The sequence below is a fragment of the Hemitrygon akajei genome, chromosome 3, assembly GCF_048418815.1.
Source record: "Hemitrygon akajei chromosome 3, sHemAka1.3, whole genome shotgun sequence".
NCBI classification, from domain to species: domain Eukaryota; kingdom Metazoa; phylum Chordata; class Chondrichthyes; order Myliobatiformes; family Dasyatidae; genus Hemitrygon; species Hemitrygon akajei.
Window position 1 is genome coordinate 40,833,581 of NC_133126.1, and position 25,285 is coordinate 40,858,865.

General features: G+C 39.6%; 1 protein-coding gene across 1 annotated transcript in view; it reads right to left on the reverse strand.

Moving 5' to 3' along the window:
- The window catches only part of pole2 (polymerase (DNA directed), epsilon 2), a 49,285-nt gene extending 24,704 nt beyond the window's left edge, over positions 1-24,581 (reverse strand). The window contains exons 1-7 of the mRNA XM_073039637.1: positions 24,490-24,581; positions 10,862-10,962; positions 10,097-10,172; positions 8,661-8,738; positions 3,925-4,018; positions 3,415-3,489; positions 876-959 (exon numbers count right to left, since the gene is read on the reverse strand). Of these exons, the coding sequence (XP_072895738.1) occupies positions 876-959; positions 3,415-3,489; positions 3,925-4,018; positions 8,661-8,738; positions 10,097-10,172; positions 10,862-10,962; positions 24,490-24,554 (573 nt within the window). The 5' untranslated portion in view covers positions 24,555-24,581. The remainder of the gene's footprint in view (positions 1-875; positions 960-3,414; positions 3,490-3,924; positions 4,019-8,660; positions 8,739-10,096; positions 10,173-10,861; positions 10,963-24,489) is intronic.
- Between the last annotated feature and the right edge of the window lie 704 nt (positions 24,582-25,285).

Here is a 25,285-nt window from a genome sequence, read left to right on the forward strand (position 1 = left end):
AGATGACGTTGCCCAGGTAGGTGAACTGCCCAACCCTGGTGAGAGGGTGGTCGTCAATGGTGATCTGAGGCGGGTTGTAAATGCCACAAAGCGGCTTCTGATCGAGAATCATTGTTTTCTTCAGACTGACCATTAACTCAAAAGCCCCTGCAGCCTACTGTAGCGTGTCTTGTGTGTGAGAAGAGCACGGTCGTCCCCATATAGTAGCTCAAGAATGGGCTCTTGCATGGTTTTTGTTTGGGCAAGAAGGCGTAATAAATTTTACTTAGTCAAATTTCTAACTTCTTCTCCTTATTCCTTTTCTTCCACAAAAGCGCACCGTACCACCAACCATAGTGCCAAGTCCATGTTGCACCCCACCCTCTCTGAACCTACTTTAACTGGATAGTTAAAGCTTTTATTGTGACAGCATGTGCACTCACACTCACTGAAAGTCACTTCAGACAACTGTGTCATACGAGTCCAAGCCAAAGCTACTTCTCAGGCAAAGGACAATTCCGGCAGAGGTTACTAAACTTCAAACACCTGCAGCAACCTTGTTTAAGCTTTTCAGGCTGCAGCAGTGTTTCTGCCAACATCAAAGTTCTGACAGATGGCTCAATACTGATCTGGTATTAAAATTGGGACGGTCCAAGGTTGCATGACATGATGGTACATTATGTTGGATATTGAACATCTTCCATCAGCAGAAGCTTAAAATTCAAAGAGTGGGGAAATACATATCAGCTCGGATATCCAATTATTCCATCTGCTCCATAATGGGTGTAGCTATCGCTGTACATCTTCCAGTGATTTCAGAATCCAACAGGGAAACTCAGCTAATTTCAATGCAAAACACATTACTGGAAATATAAATGCTGCATATTTCATCCTACCTCTTTAAGCTGTGTTATCATTCCCAGAACAATGACTTCTCCAACTTTTGATATGCTGCCAAGGAGGGTTTCTATGGTTTTTAGCTAAAGATAAAACAAAATGTTTTAAATAATGCACCACATAACTCTAGATAATTTCCTTCTTTGTCCTTTTGAATTTGTCAATGCAAATGTTATTTCTTCCTTCTGACATTTTCCCCCCACTGGTTTTAAATAAGTTAGCAGAACTTGCACCCATTGTTTTACTGTCTGTAAACAGGTGGAGGAAAGCCAACTTTCCTCCAAGGAGCTGCCCAGCAACCATTCACCACTTCCCTATACACCACGGTCAAAATTCTTCAAATATCTATTCTGATATTTCATAGAGGAACATTCAAATTTACAAAAACAAAATTCAGAAGTTCACAACACATCTTTTATTGTAAAAGAAAAAAGGAGAAGAATATGAAAAGGAACACGGGAATGTGAACGAAGATAGAGACAACATGGAAAGTTCAAAGTACATTTATAATCAAAGTATATATACTATATACAACCTTATAATTCTTCTTACAGACAGCCACAAAGCAAAGAAACCCAATAGAACCCTTTAAAAATGACTATCAAACACCCAATGTGCAGAAAAAAATCATGCAAATAATAAAAGTAAACAAATAACATTCCAAACTGAAGTTCACACAAATGAAATAGAATATCAAGCTAAATCATTAAATCTCCAAATCATCTGGAGATTATTTTAGTCAGTGAATGCTATTGACAGAGCCTGCATTAATTGCCCATCCTTTTGACATTAATTGTGGGTGATGTTTAGCTAACTCCTGGGCACAGGAGCTTTCATACTGCTGTTTAGAGAATTCCAGGATTTACACCCAGGGGAGATTAAGGAAGGATGAGATACATCCAAGTCAGAATGGTGTACAGTTTGGAAGGGAGCATGCAGGTGACGATGCTCTCATGCACCTGAGGCTCTTGTTTTTCTCTGTGACAGATGTCGAGGGTTCAGAAGGCAAGTAATTCCGGTGAATTTTGTTAAACCATAGACATTGCAACCACTGTTCAAGAGTGCTGGAGAGACTGAATGCTTAGTGATGGATGGAAAATGTGGAAACATATTCAAAACTTTGTGATTTTTTAATGTATTTAATCTTGTGGTGTGACAAAATGGAACCTGTATAATCCCAGAGTGCTTAGCTATATGTTAAGTGCATATGCGACTGAAGGCATGTAAAGTTCTGATTATTACATAACTAAGGGGGAAGATTGATATATTGCGTGGGCTTGAATAGAGAGTGAATAGAGAGAAACAAGACTGTAGCTGCTGCTGAATGGGGGGGGGGGGGGGGTGCTGACTTAGCCAATAGATAAGCCAAAATAATTGTATAAAAACAAACTTTGTAAGCTATGAAGCCAGAAGCTGCCTGCCATCCATTCTGAAAAGTGGAGGTGGACTTCCCCTTGCAAGTATGTAATAAATGTGCTTTAATAGATCCACTCCCGAATTTACTGTGCTTTGTTATAAAACCTAGTAAAATGTATACGAGAAATTCCAGTCACGTGGATGTTAGAAACAAAGAGGAGTTGCAGTTTTGTATACAAGCAGGAGTTTGTAACTTCCAGTTATCAAATTTATTTGCAACATCCTGCTCACATAGTAAAATCAATTGAGGCTTTCTTTTATACAAAGGAAGCGAGATGTCGTGCTTTGCAGTACCTTAAAGTACTGTCAAAGCAAAAGTGATCAACTTTCAAAAGAGAATTGAATCCATGCCATCAAAAAGGACATTAAGTACAACACAACAAGTGTGAAGGAATAACACTAACCAGATGGCCTTTGAAAAAACTAGCACAATGGGCTGATTTACCTTTTGTGATTATGAACTAATTTAATTGCCTAGCTATTTCAACGATTAGCCTAGTTTATCTGCTGGTTTCCAACAACCATCTCCAGCTCCAATTTAAATTAGTTCTTTAGATTTACTGCAGATGGCTGTTTCATTTTGCTAGCTGTCTCACATAAAACACTATCCAGCTTGATGTATTGCGACAGGTGGAAAAAACATTAAACAAATTTCAAATTAGTTTATCCAATTACCCTAGAAACGACTGACTAAATAAGATATTATTTTGTGTTGTACCCTGTGCATATCACTGGCCTTGACAAAGATATGCATTGTGAATCACACTTTGGCTGAGTGCTTATCTGACTGGAAGCTGATCTGCATATTTGAGACAGTCTTTGGCTTGAAGCACGCCAGATTTCTGGTAAAGGACTTCAATTTAGGATGACAGCAGCCAGAGATGGAAAGTAGGTGATGCAACATTGTGATTAGAATATTGGAGTTTTAATACGTGCCAAACGGAAGACATTAATATTTTTCCCCAAACTGAGAAAAAGACAGCAGAAAAGATTAATGAGAGTAAACAGGGAAATAGTAAAACGCACAAATGCATCTGATTGCTATTTAGGAGAAATTCAATTTATCTTGCAAAGACAATTAATGTTTATATCAGAATTGTTGAGGCACACTTAATCTCTTACTTGAAACTTATTCCTGTTCTCATCGGGGTGGGACCCTGTCACAGGAGGCGTAAATAATTCATGCCTATGAGTTCGCTGTAAAAATAAGCATTAGCACAAACATTTCAACAAATCTTTCATCAATGCTAGTTTGATTAATATTTCACAAAAATTCAACCTTTGTTGATGTATCATGGTTATTTCAATTCTGAACATCATTTGCTTCTTCATAGTATCTAGCTTTGATAAATAACATTCAATGAAATGATTGAAGTATTCAAAGATTTTGACTCAATTCTACTTTGAAAATAGTGAATAAATCCTTTGTGAGATTAAGGAATTTGATTGTCTATTGAATCTATCCGAAATGGGCTACATTTGAAATGGTGACTTAAGTATATAAAATACATTAAAAAATGCACTGATCCTAAAATTGAAATCTTTCAGCAAATGGTACATTGTATGATGTAGTTTATTTTATGTATTTTCTCATTAAAGACATGTAACCTTTATATTTTCTTTCTTCCTTACCTGTTGCATAATGGCATAGCGCTCACAAAAAAGTTCAGCTTTGTTCCTGGCAGTTCCAAACAGACAAGGTTCACTATGATCTGTCATTGAAAGCCTAGTACAAAAATAAGATTTCATTGGAAAAAATGAATGACTTTTCTTTGTAACTTTGGTTTTGTATCCAAAATATTTTCCAAACTCACAAAGAAAATGACATTTTAGTACACGTACAACCAGTCTGAGACAAATGGTTGGGTTGAGTTGTTCTCCCATCCTGGCAATTTACTTGCAAACATTTTGTCACCATACAAGGAGACACCTTCAGTGCACTGCTGGCCACCTGAGCTATGCATTTTTCAAAGTTGAGACGAATGTTAATGCTTTAATGTACATTATTTGCCTGCTTGCTCTTTACCATTTTTGAGAGAGTGTTTTGCAATAATTTTCTCTTTTTAATTATTTCAGCATCCACTTAGCTGTTAGGGACATTTGTCCACCTAACAAGGAACATTCTAAGTAACTAATTAGATACTGAGTTTTCCTGACTTTTATGTAGGCAGTCAGTATCTAATTGTACTCAAAATATGCCATAAAATGCTAAAATTTGTCAGGAACGCTGCATACGCAGGGTCCTTTGTATTATCAAGGATCCCACCCATCCATCCAGCATCCTCTTGACTTTCTACCATCAGGCAGCAGATTCCAATGCATAAAGACAAGAACGGTCAGCATGGAAAACACCTTCTTCCCTCAAACCATTAGGCTCCTGAACTCCCTGATGCATTGCATATGAGTGTCACCGGTTAATTTTATTCTGTACCCTACAATATTTAGTGTACAGTCGGCCCTCCTTATCCGCGAATTCCGCATGCACGAATTCAACCAACTGCGAATCGCGAAAACCCGGAAGTGCTCTTCCAGCACTTGTTGTTCAGGCATGTACAGACTTTTTTTTCTTGTCATTCCATAAACAATGCAGTATAACAACTATTTTACATAGAATTTATATTGTGTTAGGTATAAGTAATCTAGAGATGATTTAAAGTATACGGGAGGATGTACGTGAGTTATCATGGATCGGGATCAAAAAAAATCAGAAGTTCTCTTACTCAGTAAGTCGGAACAGGTACATCCGGTATTATTTAGTGTCAGTTAGTCAAACGCTTGTCTTAGTATATAGCATATATTTTACCTTTCTATGCATATAAAACACTTAAGAACGTATGTTTCAGCGCCGAGCTCAGGAACTTCTTCCTGAGTTCGATCCAGTGACAGACCGCTATCGAGTGCACTCTCCACCGTGCCAGGTTGATGTGAGGATCAAAAACCCAAAACCCAATAATTAAACCACTGCGTTGCTCAGTAATAATTGTAGCTTTCATCCAGGCACAGCCTTTCTCACTTTATCCTTTAAAATCATTCCGATCGTTGACCAATTGTAGCCTAACGCTTTTCCAATGACTGATGGTGTTTCACCTCTTTCCGATCGCTTTATCATGAACAGAAACACTGCAGATTCAGATCTCTGCCGCTGGGTCCTAATGTCCACTGCACTAAGACAGGTTAAATAAGGTCTGGGGTTCCGCTGGGTCCTAAGATCCACCTCATTTAGACAGGTTGAAAAAGGGACTTGAGCATCCGCAAATTTTGGTATCCGCGAGGGGTCGCGGAACCAATCCCTCGCGGATAAGGAGGGCTGACTGTATACACTTTTACTTTGTTTACTTATGCATAATTCAATTATAGATGTAATTCTTATTTTTCTAAAGTTATTGTCTGTTATGCATGTTATGCGTACCACTGTGCTTCACACCCTGGTCCGGAGAAACATTGTCCCATCTGATTGTATACATGTATATAGTTAAATGGTACAAAACCACAGAAGACCATTTCAAATAATGCTCAAACTTCACAGAAGGAGAAAATAAACTTTAACTATTGACCATAAATGCATTATACAAGTTCCATAGAGAAAAAGAAATTTAGGGAACTATCCAAAAAACATATTAGAAAGGATGTATTCATTTAGGATACATTAAACACTAGAAGTTCCATCGCAGATTATCAACCAATAGCAAAAAAAAAACACCCATTAGGATTTATTCTAAGAGGTACAAAATTAAAAAGCAGGGAAATTATGCAAGATTTGTTATAAAATCTTGGTTTGACTATACAGTCCTGTGAATGTTTCTGGCAGGATGAAATGATACACATAAAAAATTCATGAGGAACATGTCAGAAATATGAAGGGATTTATTTTGAAAAGGATGTGCAAGCTGGAAAAATGTCTGGGCATTTTTCTTTTATAAAAAGACAAAGGCAGAACTAAAATCATGAAAGGGTTTGACAAGAATAGATACGGGAAGGATGTTTCCACTTGTGGGGAAAAGCACGCCTACAGGTTACCCATACAAAATAGAGGCCAGGCAATCCAACAGGGAACTCAGAAGAAACTTTTTTTACTCAAAGAGGAACTCACAGCCAAGGTGAGTGTTCAAATTAGATAGCACAGATTGTATTTAAGGGGTACCTAGACAAGCAATGAGGAGAAACAAGCTGAGAATTATGCTAATAGATTTAGATGCAGAGAGAAAGGAGGAAGCATGATTAGAGCATAATCACCAATTTTGTTTGATTGCACCGAAGAAGAAAAGGACTTATGAAAAGTTCAAAAAAAAACAGCAACGATAGAGATCTAGAAGATTATAAGGATAGCAGGAAGGAGCTTAAGAATTAAATTAGGAGAGCCAGAAGGGGCCATGAGAAGGCCTTGGCAGACAGGATTAAGGAAAACCCCAAGGCATTCTACAAGTAAGTGAAGAGCAAGAGGATAAGATGCAAGAGAATGGGACCAATCAGGTGTGACAGTGGAAAAGTATGTACGGAATCAGAGGAGATGGTAGAGGTACTTCATGACTACTTTGCTTCAGTATTCACCACAGAAAAGGATCTTGGCGATTGTAGTGATGACTTGCAGCGGACTGAAAAGCTTGAGCATGTAGATATTAAGGAAGAGGATGTGCAGGAGCTTTTGGAAAGCATACAGTTGGATAAGTCACCAAGACCAGACGGGATGTAACCCAGGTATTGTGGGAAGTAAGGGATGAGATTGCTGAGCCTCTGGCAATGATCAATCATCAATGAGGATGAGAGAGGTTCTGGAGGATTGGAGGGTTGTAGATGTTGTTCCCTTATTCAAGAAAGGGATTAGGGATAGCCCAGGAAATTATAGGCCAGTGAGTCTTACTTCAGTGGTTGGTAGGTTGATGGAGAAGATCTGAGAGGCAGGATTTATGAACATTTGGAGAGGCATAATACGATTAGGAATAGTCAGCATGGCTTTGTCAAACGCAGGTCGTGCCTTACAAGCCTGATTGAGTTTTTTGAGGATGTGACTAAACACATTGATGAAGGTAGAGTCATAGATGTAGTGTATATGGATCTTAGCAAGGCATTTGATATGGTACCCCATGCAAGGCTTATTGAGAAAGTAAGGAGGCATGGGATCCAGGGGAACATTGCTTTGTGGATCCAGAACTGGCTTGCCCACAGAAGACAAAGAGTGGTTGTAGACAGGTCATATTCTGCATGGAGACTGGTGACAAGTGTTGTGCATCAGGGATCTGTTCTGGGACCCCTACTCTTTGTGATTTTTACAAATGATCTGGATGAGGAAGTGGAGGGATAGGTTAGTAAATTTGCTGATGACACAAAGGTTGGGGCTGTTGTGGATAGTGTGGAGGGCTGCCAGAGGTTACAGTGGGACATTGATAGGATGCAAAACTGGGCTGAGAAGTGGCAGATGGAGTTCAACCCAGATAAGAGTGAAGTGGTTCATTTTGGTAGGTCAAATATGATGACAGAATATAGTATTAATAGTAAGATTCTTGGCAGTGTGGAGGATCAGAGGGATCTTGGGGTCTGAGTCCATTGGACACTCAAAGCTGCTGCGCAGGTTGACTCTGTGGTTAAGAAGGCATACAGTGCATTGGCCTTCATCAATCGTGGGATTGAGTTTAAGAGCCAAGAGGTAATGTTGCAGCTATATAGGACCCTGGTCAGACCCCACTTGGAGTTCTGGTCACCTCACTACACGAAGGACATGGAAACCACAGAAAGGGCACAGAGGAGATTTACAAGGATGTTGCCTGGATTGGGGAGCATGCCTTATGAGAATAGGTTGAGTGAACTCGGCCTTTTCTCCTTGGAGTGATAGAGGATGAGAGGTGACCTGATAGAGGGGTACAAGATACTGAGAGGCATTGATCATGTGGATAGCCAAAGGCTTCTTCCCAGGGCTGAAATGGCTAGCGCAAGAGGGCATATTTTTAAGGTGCCTGGAAGCAGGTTCATGAGAGGAGATCATCAGAGGAGATGTCGGAGTAAGTTTTTTTATGCAGAGAGTTGTGAGTGTGTGGAATGGGCTGTTGGAGGCGCAAACAATAGGGTCTTTTAAGTGACTCCTGGATAGGTATGTGGAGCTTAAAAAAATAGAGGGCTATAGGTAACCCTAGGTAGTTCTAAAGTAAGGACATGTTTGGCACAGCTTTGTGGGCTGAAGGGCCTGTATTGCGCTGTACGTTTACTATGTTTCTATAAAAATGCCCCTGTTTCTTTACCATACATTCTATCTAAATCAAAAGTTGACTCCAAATCTTATCTACTCTTGAAAGATTAAATCGCTATCTTGCAAACTACACTACTCATATAAAATTATTTAGAAGACTGGGCAGAGCATAAAAATAACCAACACTCACGGTAAAAACTTCTTCTTTTCCGAATTGTAGATATAACGAGGAATATCAAATGCACCAATTATATTGAAAACATGCTCTCTGCAAACATAATTGCGAATTTGCTTATTAAAATTAAAGATACACACTGATGTTATATTTAATTGAACAGACAAAAATGACATTATGAGTACTAATCCTCAATGATGTAAAAGCCAACTTGTTCGCTCCCATTACAATTTGCTTTTTACAACATTGCACACATTTCTATTTATCCTAGACCCTGTCATAGTCATTTGGCATTTTAAGGTATACGGCAGAAACTAAGGGATTAAGATCAATACTAAAATGGAATGAGAAGCAAGGACCAAAAATGAGAGATAATCCATACTCTAAAATACATCTTATCTTAAATTATAATCCCTGAATGAGGTAAATGAGAAAGCGATATAGGTAACAGTTCTGTTTGCTTCATATAGAGTTCCAATACTTTCACAAATCTCATCTCACTGAAAGAAGCTTCATGCACCCCTGGGTTTACATGACTAATACTGGACGACCCTAACCATTTGAATGCTGGCTCCTATGATAACATGGAATTTTATCACCAGTTACAGTTCTGTCTTTCCAGGTTGGATCAGTAAATTGGACTGTGGAATACCACAGCCATACTGAACTCAATTCATAGTCAGGAGACACGTCATTGATTCTAACATTTAGTGTCACTCGATCCCACATTTTCACGACCATTTCAGGGTTTGCAAAACTGCAGCTTCTTTGCTTTAACTCCTTGCGTCATTGTTTCTTTTACCAATCACCTAAAATTGTTATCTGTTGGTTGCTGACACATATCCAGTAGAACTGGTTTTACTTTGTTTACTCAACCATAATATATGGATAGTTTTGGTAATGTAGAAAATTTACTCTTTATCATCTCTGCTCAAAAAAAAAAGCTTAATTATTTCCATTGCAAAATGACTCAGCATGAAAGACACTGGAATTGAAAAGCTTTATCAGAAAATGAAAATGACTCTGGAACTAAACTTAAGTAGTCCCTCAAAACGGGAGAGCAGGAAGTTTCAGCTTTTACAAGTCCCAAATGAGAACAAGTTGAACAGACTTTGTGCCATGCAAATTTAACCTGCAGTGGACCTTCGCTGTTATTGAGGATTCAAATCATCAAAGTGGGTTTGCTTCCTACCCCTTTCAACACTTTCACCTTGAACACTCAAAATTCCCAACCATCTTACTTATAGGATGCAAATACCCCAATTTTAAAAACCCTAAACCCTTGAACCATTTTAGCAAACCATTGGTTCCCAAACTTTTACGACTTTGCTTGAAGGAGGTTAAAGTTTCTGTCAGCATATACTTGCATGATGTTGATAATTAGAAAACTACTGAGAATGTTATGCACATTTCTTGTCACGAATAACAAGCAAATTTTCCAGTTGGCGTACATTGTTTCGTCACACGTCTGACTGCATTCCTGGACCGCTGCTTCCACCATTGATTGCTCTATCATGTTACAACTCACTGAAAAACAGAAATGTACAAATCAAAGGGATGGCTTTTCTTCCTTTACCTACAATGTTTTGTTTTACAGAATAGGCGGATTTACCAGACCCAAGATCTTGGCGCTCAACCTGTTCTGGGCCCCCAAACATCCATGATTTCAAATAGCACATTGTTTTCATCCACCATCAGCGACTGTCACATCTTACCACCACTCCCTCTCACCCACATCACCAAACATCTCTGCTCCCTCTCCTCCTTCATGATGCCAAGCAGTTCTTCCTGGCCCTGACATTTGTTGATGTGGCAATGTAAAATTTTGTTTTACAATGCTTCATTGAAACTTGTCAGCATATTTATTTTACTAAAAGCAACTGCATGCTATTGGTATTGTTTATATTTCTGCTTACAATAGTGTGCACACAACTTCCTGGTTGGCATACATTTAACTCAAAGGTAAAGGAAGTCACTGTGCAGATCCTGAATTTTGGAATTTCTAGATGTATCCAAGGCTAACACATACACAAATTTTCACACAGATTTACAGATCCAAAAACAACTCTGGGTCAAGTGCACCGAATTCCAGAATTACTATTGCAATCAATGCAAACTTATTTCCATGCTAAAAGATTACAAGAAATCTGAGCCTCACATTTCACTCCACATCAAACTCAGTCCATAAATGTTCAGTACTTTCAAGAACAACTTACATGGCTGCTTTTCTACTGCATCAATAATACGTTCGATTGTATCTTCAAGCTCTGACTCACTGACTGATTCCAGGACATCCACGAGAAATTTGGCAGCGTTACTGATCAGAGAAAAAAAAGCAGAAAATTATGAAGGTTTTTACTAATTGCTAACTATCACAGTTTATTACTGGAGGAATGCAGACATAATCTGTTCAGCATTATTAAGATTAGGGCCTTTAGGGATCAAAACGCGGCCTTTGAATGGAGGAAGAGTGTGAAATATTAGGTGGGGCAAACTTAATAAGACGAACACACACGTTACTCATGCACTGTTTGCCCCATACCCATCAGGCGGAGGCTGCGTAGTATCCACACCAGGACCTTACTTACTGTCCATTGTGCTGCTGGCATTTAGGGCATCAATGAAGGTCCTCCATTCCTGATGATGCTCAGGACTTCCTTCATCACGTCAGTAGCTTTCACCACAGTCAGTCATGCAGACTCAGGAACAGTACTGCACTCAGATGTAGAAGGAATCTTCATTGCTGTTTCCGTAACAATTTATTTTACCAGTTAGGGTTGTTAGCTCTGGGCTGAACCCCAAACCTGGAGGACCGATGGACCACTCTTAGTCTGGCCTCTACCCTTTGACCCCTTTGGCATGGGTGACCCTACCAAGAGTCAAAGCATAAAGCCCTGACTCCAGCCAACAGAGCTCTCTGGGTCATTGAGACACGCAACCCTCCAAACCCTACGACAAGGATGTGGTCCTCTAGGATAACACCAGGACCACCAGACTCAAAATCAGTTAAATTTCCCCAAGCAGTAAGGCTGAAAACCTTCAACCACTAACCCACCCCCCATGCCCTCAAACACCACTTTCTGTCAGTCACCATATGTACAGACACTCCTCTGTCCTGGCATCACTTTATGGGCACACAATCAATCTATTTATACAAGTGATATATCTATTTATATTTATTGCATTTTTAATTAGTATTATTGTGTTCCTTATCTATTATGGGTTTTTTTGGTACTGCAACAATCATTTTGTTCTCTGTACAGAAAATGACATTAAAACATTTTGAATCTTGAAGGTTGCTTCATCTTGAAAACAGATGAAGAACCAGGCCTATAGTAAATATACTGTCATCTGATAAGTGATGCAAAGGAAGAAATTTTAGAAACCGATCATCATTTTCTAATCCTTCTAAGCTACAGGAATGATCCCAGTGCTACTAATGTACCTTTTTATTTAAAATGGAAGAGAGGAACCAAGTCATTAGTTTAAGAGTGAAGGGCAAATTATTGCAATCAATCATTAAGATATAGACATTTATCTAGAAGGGACATCGAATGTGAATGTCAAAGGAAAGTTTTGCTCAACTAACTTGAAACAGCTTTTTTTGAGGAAGTAACAAAGAAAGTCAATGAGATCAATGCACTTAATGTAAACTACATGGATTTTACCAAAACTCACAAGTCCAAGATGGCAAACTTGTGTAATAGATAAAGTTCCTGGATTTCCATAGAAGAGTGGCAAACCAGGTGGTGTGATGGTCCAGGGACCAGGATCTGATCACGACCTCTGGGGCTGTTAATACAAAGCTTGCATATCCCTTCTATGATATACAAGAAAGGATATCTTGCATATCATAGAAAGGACCTGGTCACAACATATCGATGCAGTTATTAAGAAGGCAAGACAGCGGCTATACTTCATTAGGCATTTGAAGAGATTTGGTATGTCAACAAATACACTCAGAAAACGTGATGAGCATTCTGACAGGCTGCATCACTATCGGGTATACTGCACAGGACAGAAAGAAGCTGCAGAGGGTTGTAAATTTAGTCAGTTCCATCTTGGGCACTGGACTACAAAGTACCCAGGACATCTTCAGGGGGTGGTGTCACAGAAAGGCAGTGTCCATTATTAAAGACCCCCAGAAGCCAGGGCATGCCCTTTTCTCACTGTTATCATCAGGTAAGAGGTACAGAAGCCTGAAGACACACATTCAGCGATTCAGGAACAGCTTCTTCCCCTCTGCCATCAGATTCCTAAATGGACATTGAACCCTTGAACACTACCTCACTTTTTAAATACATATTATTTCTGTTTTTGCACGATTCTTAATCTATTCAATATACATATACTGTAATTGATGTACTTATTTATTATTACTATATTGTTTTTTTTCTATTTTATATATTGCATTGAGCTGCTGCTGCAAAGTTAACAAATTTCACGACAAATGCCAGTGATAATAAACCTGATTCCGACCAGATGGATTTCCACCAGCGGCTGCCCTTTCCTCCCGCATCCCAAAAGATGTTCGAGTACGCAAGTTACCCTTCAGTGTAGGTTAATGGCAAAAAGAATCACAGGAGAATTTATGAGCATGTAGAAGAACAAGCTGTGGGGCCTAGGGGAAATTGGAGAGGAGGAATGGGACGTTGCACCCCAGGATCCTGCACATGCTCGATGCTTTCTTCTTTGGTTATGAACAAGCCGAAGATAAGAAACTGGACCTAAAATTGCCTCAGCAGAAAGGTACAGCAATTGTAATTGTCGATGGGCTGTTACCAGTGTGATTTCACTGTGCTCAGTACCCAGTTCCTTGCTTACATTGTATACCGCTGATATAGACTTGTCTAAAAGCACCACAAAGAGGCTCACAGCAAAATGGCCATGTTAGTTAAAACGAGACAGACTTCGAATTAGAGAAATGTATAGTAAAGTGGCATGTGGAACTCAGTCCAGGTTAAGTGTGAGGCAATGTTAAATAAGTACCAGGATAACGATCGCTAAGGAGAAACAGAGAGACCTTGTATGTGTACAGCTCCTTAAGGATAGCGAGGTGGATCAATAAGGTGGTTAAAACGGGGTACTGGGTGCTTTCTCATATGAGGTAAGGGGCAGAAGACAGGAGTAGAGGGGGATTTTACAGAACCGTATACAGTACAGTGCTAGGCCACACTACTGAAAGGTTATACTGGGGAAAGTATAGAGGATGATTAAAAAGACATTGCCAGGATTGGTCAAGGAAAGTAAGGCGATGCAACATCAATAACTCTCAGAGATGTGAGGCGAGAGATAGGCTTTTATTAGCTGGAAGAGAGAGCACTATCAGCAGCAAGAGACCATCACACAACATCCTGGAGACTGAGGGAGGAGCAGTGCCTCCAATCGCCTTTATACAGGGGTCTGTGGGAGGTGCCACAGGAGCAGTCAGCGGGGGGGGGGGGGGGGGTGTCCAGACAGGTATATGTAGTTCACCACATAAGGCCTATGAAATTATGGGGAGCCTAGGTGGATTACTACAGTTACGAACGTGCCACAACTCTGAGGGGCCGAAGGGTACAAAGTAGCCCCCTCCTGTTTGAGAATCGCAAGATCGCTATTAATTCGGGTCTGGGACCCAGGAAATGAGAGAGAGACGTCCAGAATACACAAGGCTTGGAATGTGTCCTGGCCTCAGCAAGACGGAACCACTGATAACGGCCATTGTCTCTTGGAGACGGAATTGTGTATTGAGTACTGTACTATTCATTGAAGCCCTCAGGGAATGACCAGAGTGGGCTGGTTGAGGGATTGCATCATCCCAACCTGCTTGACATCTGAGACCCCGTGAGTAAGGATAAAAGAGGGTCTGGGGAACAACCCCTTCAGACGCACAAGGAGAAATGCTAGAAATCCCGTGACAGCGTTTAATAGCGACAGCCGGTGGGGCTCGCGTGCATCCTTTTCCCTTGCCTGGGAATTGGCGGGCTCGCCACGGAAGAACGGCTTTAGCTAAAGGAGAGGCCACACCAACGGAACTCTCGAAGAATCGAAATCATAAAAAGGAAAAGTTGGCAAGTTTCTTTCTTTTTTTTATTAGTTTTTTTAATGCATTTTCTACATTGCTACAGATAAAAAAAACCCAAATCAAAATGAAGAACCTTAATACAGTGCAAAAATAAACATACAATAATAATATAATACAAAAAGAGATAGTTGAGAAAGCACCCAAATTGAAGACATGTAAAATTAGTATCCTCCCCAAGCCCCGCAACAATAAAGAGCTCCAGACCAACCACAACACAATATAGAGAATATAAATCAGGACATTCAAACCCCCAAAGCTGTAAGTACACTTAAAAACAGAAGGTATTAATGCCTACTACCAAAAAAAAAGGAGCTGAAAGCAAGGGACCGGAAAAAAAACCTTAGTTAAGAGGAAGGTTATGAAAGTACTCAATAAAAGGTCCCCAGACCTTATGGAACTTTATATCCGAATTAAGAACTGAATAATGAATTCTTTCAAGGTCTAAGCAGGACATAATATCATTAAGCCATTGAGCATGCGTGAGCGGGGCAACATCTCTCCATCTAAGGAGGATTAAACGTCTAGCCAGGAGAGAAGCAAAAGATAATATTCGACACTTAGTCGGACTCAAAAGTAAATCTGTCTCACCCAAAAAACCAAACAGAGCAATTAAAGGGTTAGGTTCTAGGTGGTGATTCAGAATATAAGATAACATTATGAAGACATCTTTCCAAAATTTCTCCAAGCTTGGACAGAACCAGTACATATGAATAAGAGAGGCCTCGCCCCTTTTGCATTTATCACAAAGAGGACTAATATTAGGGTAAAATCGAGATAGTTTAGATTTAGACATATGGGCTCTATGAACAATCTTAAACTGTAAAAGGCAATGGCGAGCACAAAGAGAGGTTGAATTAACCGATTTGAGAATCGAGTCCCAAGTCTCATCAGATAAGGAGATATTTAAATCATGCTCCCAAGCCATTCTAATTTTATCCGCAGGGGCACGTCGTAAGAGTGCTAATTTATCACGAATAAATGATATTAAACCTTTACCCAGTGGATTAATAGAAAGAAATAAATCCATAACATATTTCTCAGGCATTTCTGGGAAGTTAGGAATTAAAGGATTAATCAAGTGTCTAATTTGGAGATATCTAAAAAAATGAGCATAGGCAGATTGAACTTAGCAGAGAGCTGTTGAAAGGATGCGAAGCGATTATCGATAAAAAGATCTTCAAAATGTCTAATGCCCTTCCTATACCAATCATGGAATGCTGAATCATACGTAGTAGGTAAAAAAAGGTGATTATGTAAGATAGAGCTAGAAAAGGAAAAACCATAGAAACCATAAAATTTCCTAAACTGAGCCCATATACGCAAAGTGTGTCTAACAAGAGGGTTAACAATGAATCTGGACAAGCTACTAGGGAGTACAGAGCCAAGAAGTGCAGAAATAGATAAATCTTTAGTGGAACTCAACTCCATTGCCACCCAATTAGGGCACTCGGGTTGGCCATGGAAAAAAGACCAAAAGGTAGCACAACGTATATTGGCTGCCCAATAATATAAACGAAAGTTAGGTAGAGCCATGTCACCCTCTTTTTTAGATTTTTGGAGATAAACTTTATTAATTCTAGATCGCTTATTCTTCCACAGATATGACAAAATGATAGAGTCTAAGGAATCAAAAAAAGATTTAGGAATAAAAATTGGGATTGATTGAAATAAATATAAAAATTTAGGGAGAACATACATTTTAACAACATTAATACGACCTACCAAAGACATAGATAGAGGTGACCATTGTAACAGACTCTGTTTTATAGTATATGAAAGACTGGCAAAATTTTCACGAAAAAGATCTTTGAACTTCCTTGTGACTGAAATCCCAAGATAAGTAAATTGATTATGAACTACTTTAAAAGGGAGATCACGAAATGTTAATTCTCGTGCTTCTTTATTAATTGGGAAAAGTTCACTCTTATGTAAATTAAGTTTATAGCCAGAAAACTGGCTAAACTGATCAAGAAGTGAAAACATTGGAGGTAAGGATGTAGACAGATTTGAAAGAAAAAGTAATAAGTCATCAGCATAAAGAGAAACTTTATGCTCAACACCCCCCCTCCAAATCCCGGTCAGTTCAGGACAGTTTCAAAATGCTATCGCCAGAGGTTCTATAGCCAAATCAAAGAGAAAGGGACTTAAAGGGCATCCCTGACGAGTGCCACGTTTGAGGTTAAATAACTGGGATTTCTGAAAATTAGTTAAAACGGAGGCAGTAGGACACAAATACAGCAATTTGATCCAAGAGATAAAACTTTGACCGAGGTCAAATTTTTCTAAAACTGCAAAAAGGTAGTTCCACTCTATACGATCAAATGCTTTCTCCGCATCGAGGGAAATAACACATTCAGGAATCCCAGTTGAAGGTGAATATAAAATGTTAAATAAATGCCGAATATTAAAAAAGGGAGACGGTTTTTAATAAAACCAGTTTGATCATCAGAAATAATAGAGGGAATAACAGTTTCTAATCTATAAGCCAAAACTTTGGCCAAGATTTTAACATCAACATTAAGCAAAGAAATCGGCCTATACGAGGAACACTCTGTTGGGTCTTTACCCTTTTTTAATAAAAGAATAATAGATGCCTCATTAAAAGAGGGTGGCAATTTACCGTAATTAAACGAGTCAGATAATACTGAGAATAACTGAGGAGAAAGAAGTGAAGAGAATGATTTATAAAATTCTACGGGGAACCCATCAGGTCCAGGAGATTTCCCTGAAGACAATGCAGAAATTGCAAAAGATATTTCTTCTGATGATATAGGCGCATTAAGTTTGGCTTTAAAATCAAGTGAAAGCGAAGGAATGTTCAGATTATTTAAAAAATGATCAACAGAGATATTCTCATTCAGAGATTCAGAGGAATAAAGTCAAGAATAAAAAATTTTAAATGTGTCATTGATTTCTAAGTGATCCGATGTAAAGTCTCCATTCTCCTTCCGGATCTTTGTAATATGTTGTTTAGCTTTGGAACGCCTCAGCTGATTGGCTAGAAATTTACCAGATTTGTCACCATGAATATAAAAGCGACTCTTACTTTCAAGAAGTTGGCGTTCAACAGGATGAGTAGACAGAAGATTAAATTTAGTTTGAAGTTCTACACGCTTCTTGTATAATTCAGGATTCTTAGTTTGGACATACAGTTGATCTAATTCTTTAATCTAATTAATGAGGTCTAATCGATCTGCACAGGACTTTCTATTAAGATTTGCTGTATAGGAGATTATTTGACCCCTCAAATATGCTTTCATGGCATCCCAAACAATCTGGGATGACGTATTGGTGTTAAAATAAAAGGTTATCTGATCCTTGATAAATTTTAGAAAGTCATCATCCGATAATAAAGTCGAGTCAAAACGCCAGTATTTGTTCCTCTGAGGGAGACCAGGAAAGTTTAAAGACAAAGTAATTGGGGCATGGTCAGAAATCAGCATACTCTGATAATCACAAGAATAGACAAATGGAATAAGTTGATTATCAAGTAAGAAGTAGTCAATTCTAGTAAAGGTATGGTGAACATGTGAAAAAAAAGAATAATCTCTCTCAGTAGGATGAAGGAAACGCCATATATCAGAGATACCATAATTAGAGAGAAAAGAGTGAATAGCTAAGGAAGATTCAGTAGGTAATCTAGTAACAGAGGACGATCGATCCAAATTAGGATCTAACCAACAATTAAAATCGCCACCCAGTATAAGAGAGTATGAGTTTAAATCTGGTAGTGAGGAGAAAAAACGTTCAAAAAAATTAACATCATCAAAATTGGGAGCATACAGGTTTGCTAGTACAACTTTAGTATTATATAATTTACCAGAAACAATAATAAAACAGCCATTTGTATCTGATATCTTATTATGGAGTTCAAAAGGATTATTTAAATTAATAAGGATGGAGACCCCCCTAGCTTTGGCGGCAAAGGATGAATGAAAATGCTGACCCGCCCACTTTGACAAAAGCCGAGAATTATCAAAACTACGAACATGAGTTTCTTGAAGGAAAGCAATGTCAGCTTTGAGTTGTTTAATATGCGAGAAGACCTTCCTTCTTTTAACAGGATGATTCAATCCCTTTATATTCCAGCTCACAAATTTAAGTGTATTAACCATTATCAATTGTTAGTGCATAGAAGGTAGCAGGCATATAAAAAAATCAAGCAGTATAGTAACAGTCTGGGAGCAAAAATGTAAACATAGATCTGTAGAATCAAAACAGAGACATGTCCTGAATAACAAAGGAAAACAAAAGAAACAGTGAGTAGTGTTCGAACTGGAGAACTCACCCCCCCCTCGCAACCCAAAACTAGATAGCTACCTAAAAAAGCAGCTAGCTCTACCAAAAAGATTAACCCAAATATGACTTCCAGTTCCGTATCATTAACAAAAGTTCCGTATAGATAATATAGCAAATAATAACTAATTTATGCACCAGAAAACAGAATTACAAATAAGAACAACTTCAACAGAAGTATAAAACTTAATAAAAAAAAAATCAGAAGAGAACTAAAACTAACCTACCCGCGAAAAATTATAAAAGATTAATAGAAAAAAAGGAAGGGGGAAAAGGGGGAAATTATAAATTTAAAGAGACTACTTATCAACCATTTACAGAAAAAAAAGAAAGCTGGCAAGTTTCTAAAAATCTCTCTTGACTCCAACCAAAGGCTGCAGCCTGAATGAACTGAGTGACTTTTATATTTCCATCGGACAATACATTATCCCCTAGACAACGATAGAGCTATTTCTTCTTGATTATTATTATACCCGCACCTTTAGATTTAGAATTGATGACGTATATTATCTGTATGTTTGCATTGATATTATTTTTGTGTATTTTTACTAATAAATACTGTTAAAAATAGTACCATCAGACTTCAACGGACCTCTCTATCTTTGCTGGTAAGTGACCCAGTTACGGGGTTCGTAACACTACCTTTTACCCATTATCACTGATTTTGTAACACCATCAGTGCCCAAGCTGGCCAGTTGTACAGGATACAATTGCCAGACTCTGCCTGCAGCAAGAGTGAACCACACAGGGGATACTTGTCCTTGTCTATCTACCGCTGACAGATACATCAATCCATGACAACACTGGTAGGAGAGATCACTACACAAATGTTGAGGAGACAAAAAGTCCCATCATGTGTCCTAACATCAAAATGAGATGAACTCAAACCATATTCCAACTCAAAAGGAGGCAGTCATGGTCTGCTCTGGGACATCAGTAACTCCAGCATTGTATCCGGCAGTCTACCAGTCAGTGGAGAGTATATTAGGTATTGCATCATGGCTGGTATGGGAACTCCAATGCCCAGGAACGGAAATGGCTGCCGAAAGTGGTGGGTTCAGCCCAGTCCATCTCAGGCAAATCTCACTGAGAGCGCTGCCACGAGAAAGCAGCATCCATCAAAGACCCACACTATCTGCGCCATGCTCCCTTCCCACTAATATCATTCAGCAGGAGATACGGAAGTCTTAGGTCCCACACAACTAGATCCAAGAACAGTTATTACTCTATAACCATCAGGCTCCCGAAGCAGCGTGGATAACTTCGTTCACCACTACTCTGAACCTGCACACTCACTTTCAAGGACTCGTGTTGTTGGTATTACTTTATTTATTTGTACAGTTTGTCTTCTTTTGCACATTGTGTTTGACTGTATAGCTTTTCTACATAGCTTATCTACATCTATAGCTTTTCATGAAACTCTATTGTATTCCCCCCTGTAAATGCCTGCAAGAAAGTGAATCGCAAAGCAGTATATATGGTAACATGCAGAATATGTTCTTTGATAATCAATTTGCTTTGAATGTTTGAATTTTGAACTCTTGGTCCACTGTTACCATGGAGCCAAAACATCCATCCTTGGTCAATGAAGTTTTGTAGTGAGGCAGGGAAGGAGCTGCAGCAGGTATGAAGTCTCAAAGAGAAGCTGCATGTGCAGATGTACAAGAAACAGAACAAAACAATCCCATAACCAACAGACCAGATGAAAGCTCTGCAGTCCTGCCCCACAGAGTTATGACTTTGTGATCAGTCAAACAAAAGCTAACTTGTAAAACATTTAAATCCTGAATGATGGTGGGATCCAGCATGCAAGTATGTCAGACGTGGCTGAAACAGTTGTGGCCAAGTTGTGAACTGATTGTGGACTTCAGAAAGAGTAAGTCGAGGGAACACAAACCAGTCCTCATAGAGGGATCAGAAGTGGAAAGAATGAGCAATTTCAAGTTCCTGCGTGTCAACATCTCTGAGGATCTATCCTGGGCCCAAAATATTGATGCAGCTACAAAGAAGGAATGACAGTAACTGTACTTCATTAAGAGTTTGAGGAATCAGAATCAGGTTTATTATCACCGGCATGTGACACGGAATTTGTTAACTTAGCAGCAGCGGTTCAATGCAATACATCATCTAGCAGAGAGAGAGAAATAATAAATAAAATAAAACATAATAAATAAAACAAGTAAATAAATTACATATATTGAATAGATTATTTTAAAAAGTACAAAAACAGAAATACTGTATATTAAAAAAGTGAGGTAGTGTCCAAAGCTTCAAAGCTTCATTTGGGAATCGGATGGCAGAGGGGAAGAAGCTGTTCCTGAATCACTGAGTGTGTGCCTTCAGGCTTCTGTATCTCCTACCTGATGGTAACAGTGAGAAAAGTGTCTTGCCTTCTTTATAACTACGTTAATATACTGGGACCAGGTTGGATCCTCAGAGATCTTGACACCCAGGAACTTGAAGCTGTTCACTCTCTCCACCTGAACCCTCTGAGGACTGGTATGTGTTCCTTCATCTTACCCTTCCTGAAGTCCACAATCAGCTCTTTTGTCTTACTGACGTTCAATGCCAGGTTGTTGCTGCGGCACCATTCCACTAGTTGGCATCTCACTCCTGTACGCCCTCTCGTCACCACCTGAGATTCTACCAACAATGATTGTATCATTAGCAAATTTATAGATGGTATTTGAGCTATGCCTAGCCACACAGTCATGTGTATACAGAGAGAAGAGCAGTGGGCTAAGTGGTGTGCCAGTGTTGATTGTCAGTGAATATGATATATTATCACCAATCCGCACAGACTGTGGTCTTCTGTTTAGGAAGCTGAGGATTCAATTACAGAGGGAGGTACAGAGGCCCAGGTTCTGCAACTTTTCAATTTGGTATGTCATCAAAGACACTTGCAAATTTCTACTGTTGTACCGTGGAGAGCATTCTAACTGGCTGCATCACCGTCTGTTATGACAGGATACTGCACAGTTGTAAACTTAATCAACTCCATCATGAGCACTAGCCTCTGTGGCACTCAGAACATCTTCAAGGAGCGATGCCTCAAAAAGGCAGTATCCATCATGAAGGACCCCCATCACATGCCCTGTTTTCATTGCTACCATGAGGGAGGAGGTACAAGAGTCCAAAGGCACACCCTCGGCGATTCTGGAACAGCTTCTTCCCTTCCGCCATCCGATTTCTGAATGGGCATTAAATCCATAAACACCACCTCACTTCTTTTTATTTTTATACTATTTTAGTATTTATTACATATTTCTCAAGCTTTATGGATGGTGTGTATGTGCATAGAACATAGTACAGCACAATACAGGCCCTTCAGTCCACAATGTTGTGCCGACCCTTAAACCCTGCCTCCCATATATCTCCCCACCTTAAATTCCTCCATATACCTGTCTAGTAGTCCTTAAATTTCACTAGTGTATCTACCTCCACCACGGACTCGGGCAGTGCATTCCACGCACCAACCACTCTCCGAGTAAAAAACCTTCCTCTAATATCCCCCTTGAACTTCCCACCCCTTACCTTAAAGCCATGTCCTCTTGTACTGAGCAGTGGTGACCAGGGGAAGAGGTGCTGGCTGTCCACTCTGTATAACCATATAACAATTACAGCACGGAAACAGGCCATCTCGGCCCTTCTAGTCCGTGCCGAACGCTTACTCTCACCTAGTCCCACTGGCCCGCACTCAACCCATAACCCTCCATTCCTTTCCTGTCCATATACCTATCCAATTTTACTTTAAATGACAATACCGAACCTGCCTGTACCACTTCTACTGGAAGCTCATTCCACACAGCTACCACTCTCTGAGTAAAGAAATTCCCTCTCGTGTTACCCTTAAACTTTTGCCCCCTAACTCTCAACTCATGTCCTCTTGTTTGAATCTCTCCTACTGTCAATGGAAAAAGCCTATCCACGTCAACTCTATCTATCCCCCTCATAATTTTAAATACCTCTATCAAGTCCCCCCTCAACCTTCTACGCTCCAAACAATAAAGACCTAACTTGTTCAACCTTTCCCTGTAACTTAGGTGCTGAAACCCAGGTATCATTCTGGTAAATCTTCTCTGTATTCTCTCTATTTTGTTGACATCTTTCCTATAATTCGGTGACCAGAACTGTACACAATACTCCAACTTCGGCCTTACCAATGCCTTGTACAATTTATTCTATCTATTCCTCTTAATATCTTGTATACCTCTATCACGTCTCCTCTCATCCTCCTTCTCTCCAAAGAGTAAAGCCCTAACTCACTTAATCTCTGATCATAATCCATACTCTCTAAACCAGGCAGCATCCTGGTAAATCTCCTCTATATCCTTTCCAATGCTTCCACATCCTTCCTATAGTGAGGCGACCAGAACTGGACACAGTACTCCAAGTGTGGCCTAACCAGAGTTTTATAGAGCTGCATCATTACCTCGCGACTCTATCCCTCGACTTATGAAAGCTACACCCCATAAGCTTTCTTAATTACCCTATCTACCTGTGAGGCAACTTTCAGGGATCTGTGGACATGTACCCCCAGATCCCTCTGCTCCTCCACACTACCTAGTATCCTGCCATTTTTCCCTCAATCCTGGATCCTCTACCGGAGGCCGGGGAGCTTGAGGGTTTGGCACAGTATCCTTGCTGTTCCTAATAGCTCTTTTGGACTGAGATCTCAGCTGTTGTTTCCGGGATTTGTTGGAGCCACTGGGAGAGTGTGCCTATCACCACCAGGTTTACTCTGCCTTTAACCCTCCACATCCTTTCTATCCGCTCTTTCAAGCCCTAGTATTTCTCCAGCTTCTCATATTCTTCCTTCCTGATGTTACTGTCATTCGGGATTGCCACATATTGCTGTCTACTGCTCCTTGTCCAGTATAACTATGCAATATAGACACACATACCCACACACACTCTATAGTTTACTTTTTTCCCCATTATTATGTACTGCCTTGTACTGATGCCGCAAAAGACAAACACATTTTACGACATATGCTAGTGATAGCAAACCCGCTTCTGATTCAAGAACAGAAGACGGCACCATCTCAACGACAATTCCGTCAATAAATCCTTGTCAGCAATGATCGGACCGTGGAAAACTAACAAAACATTTGAAGTAATGTAGTCTGATGACTCTGCCACCAAAGGTCACTTGTGTTATATTTTCGCTGACTTCCCACTGATTTATTATAATCACCACACATATACAAGGAGAGAGAACAGCAGTCGCCTCGCAATATAAAGGCAGCACTGTGTGTACAACGAATACGTCGCCTGAGAGCTCGCTTACATTTCAACAAAGACAAAACTCTTTGCAATTAATTATAAGTTTGTACGGACTCGAGTATTTAATTACATTCGGGAGCGAGTCCCAATAAGTAAACATAAACCGTTTTATCGCCTACTGAAAAGTCTTTGCTAATACGGATGAGTAATCTATGACAGTCACAGATATTGCATTCTGGAATGTTCGCCACTTACGATCTCAGAATTAATCCGTGCATTTTAAAAGCAGCCGAAACTTTACTCTTCACTTGAGACGCCATCCTGTAGCTTTGGCGCCAAACTGCAACTCCGTCACGAACAGAGAGCGTACTGGGAAAGAGCGCCACCCCCGTTCATTCATGAACTTCACCCTGGTCCCGCTCGCCTCTCATTGATGCCATGTAGATAGATAGATAGATAGATAGATAGATAGATAGATAGATAGATAGATAGATAGATAGATAGATAGATAGATAGATAGATAGATAGATAGATAGATAGATAGATAGATAGATAGATAGATAGATAGATAGATAGATAGATAGATAGATAGATAGATAGATAGATAGATAGATAGATAGATACTTTATTCATCCCCATGGGGAAATTCAACTTTTTTCCAATGTCCCATACACTTGTTGTAGCAAAACTAATTACATACAATACTTAACTCAGTAAAAAATATGATATGCATCTAAATCACTATCTCAAAAAGCATTAATAATAGCTTTTAAAAAGTTCTTAAGTCCTGGCGGTAGAATTGTAAAGCCTAAAGGCATTGGGGAGTATTGACCTCTTCATCCTGTCTGAGGAGCATTGCATCGATAGTAACCTGTCGCTGAAACTGTTTCTCTGTCTCTGGATGGTGCTATGTAGAGGATGTTCAGAGTTATCCATAATTGACCGTAGCCTACTCAGCGCCCTTCGCTCAGCTACCGATGTTAAACTCTCCAGTACTTTGCCCACGACAGAGCCCGCCTTCCTTACCAGCTTATTAAGACGTGAGGCGTCC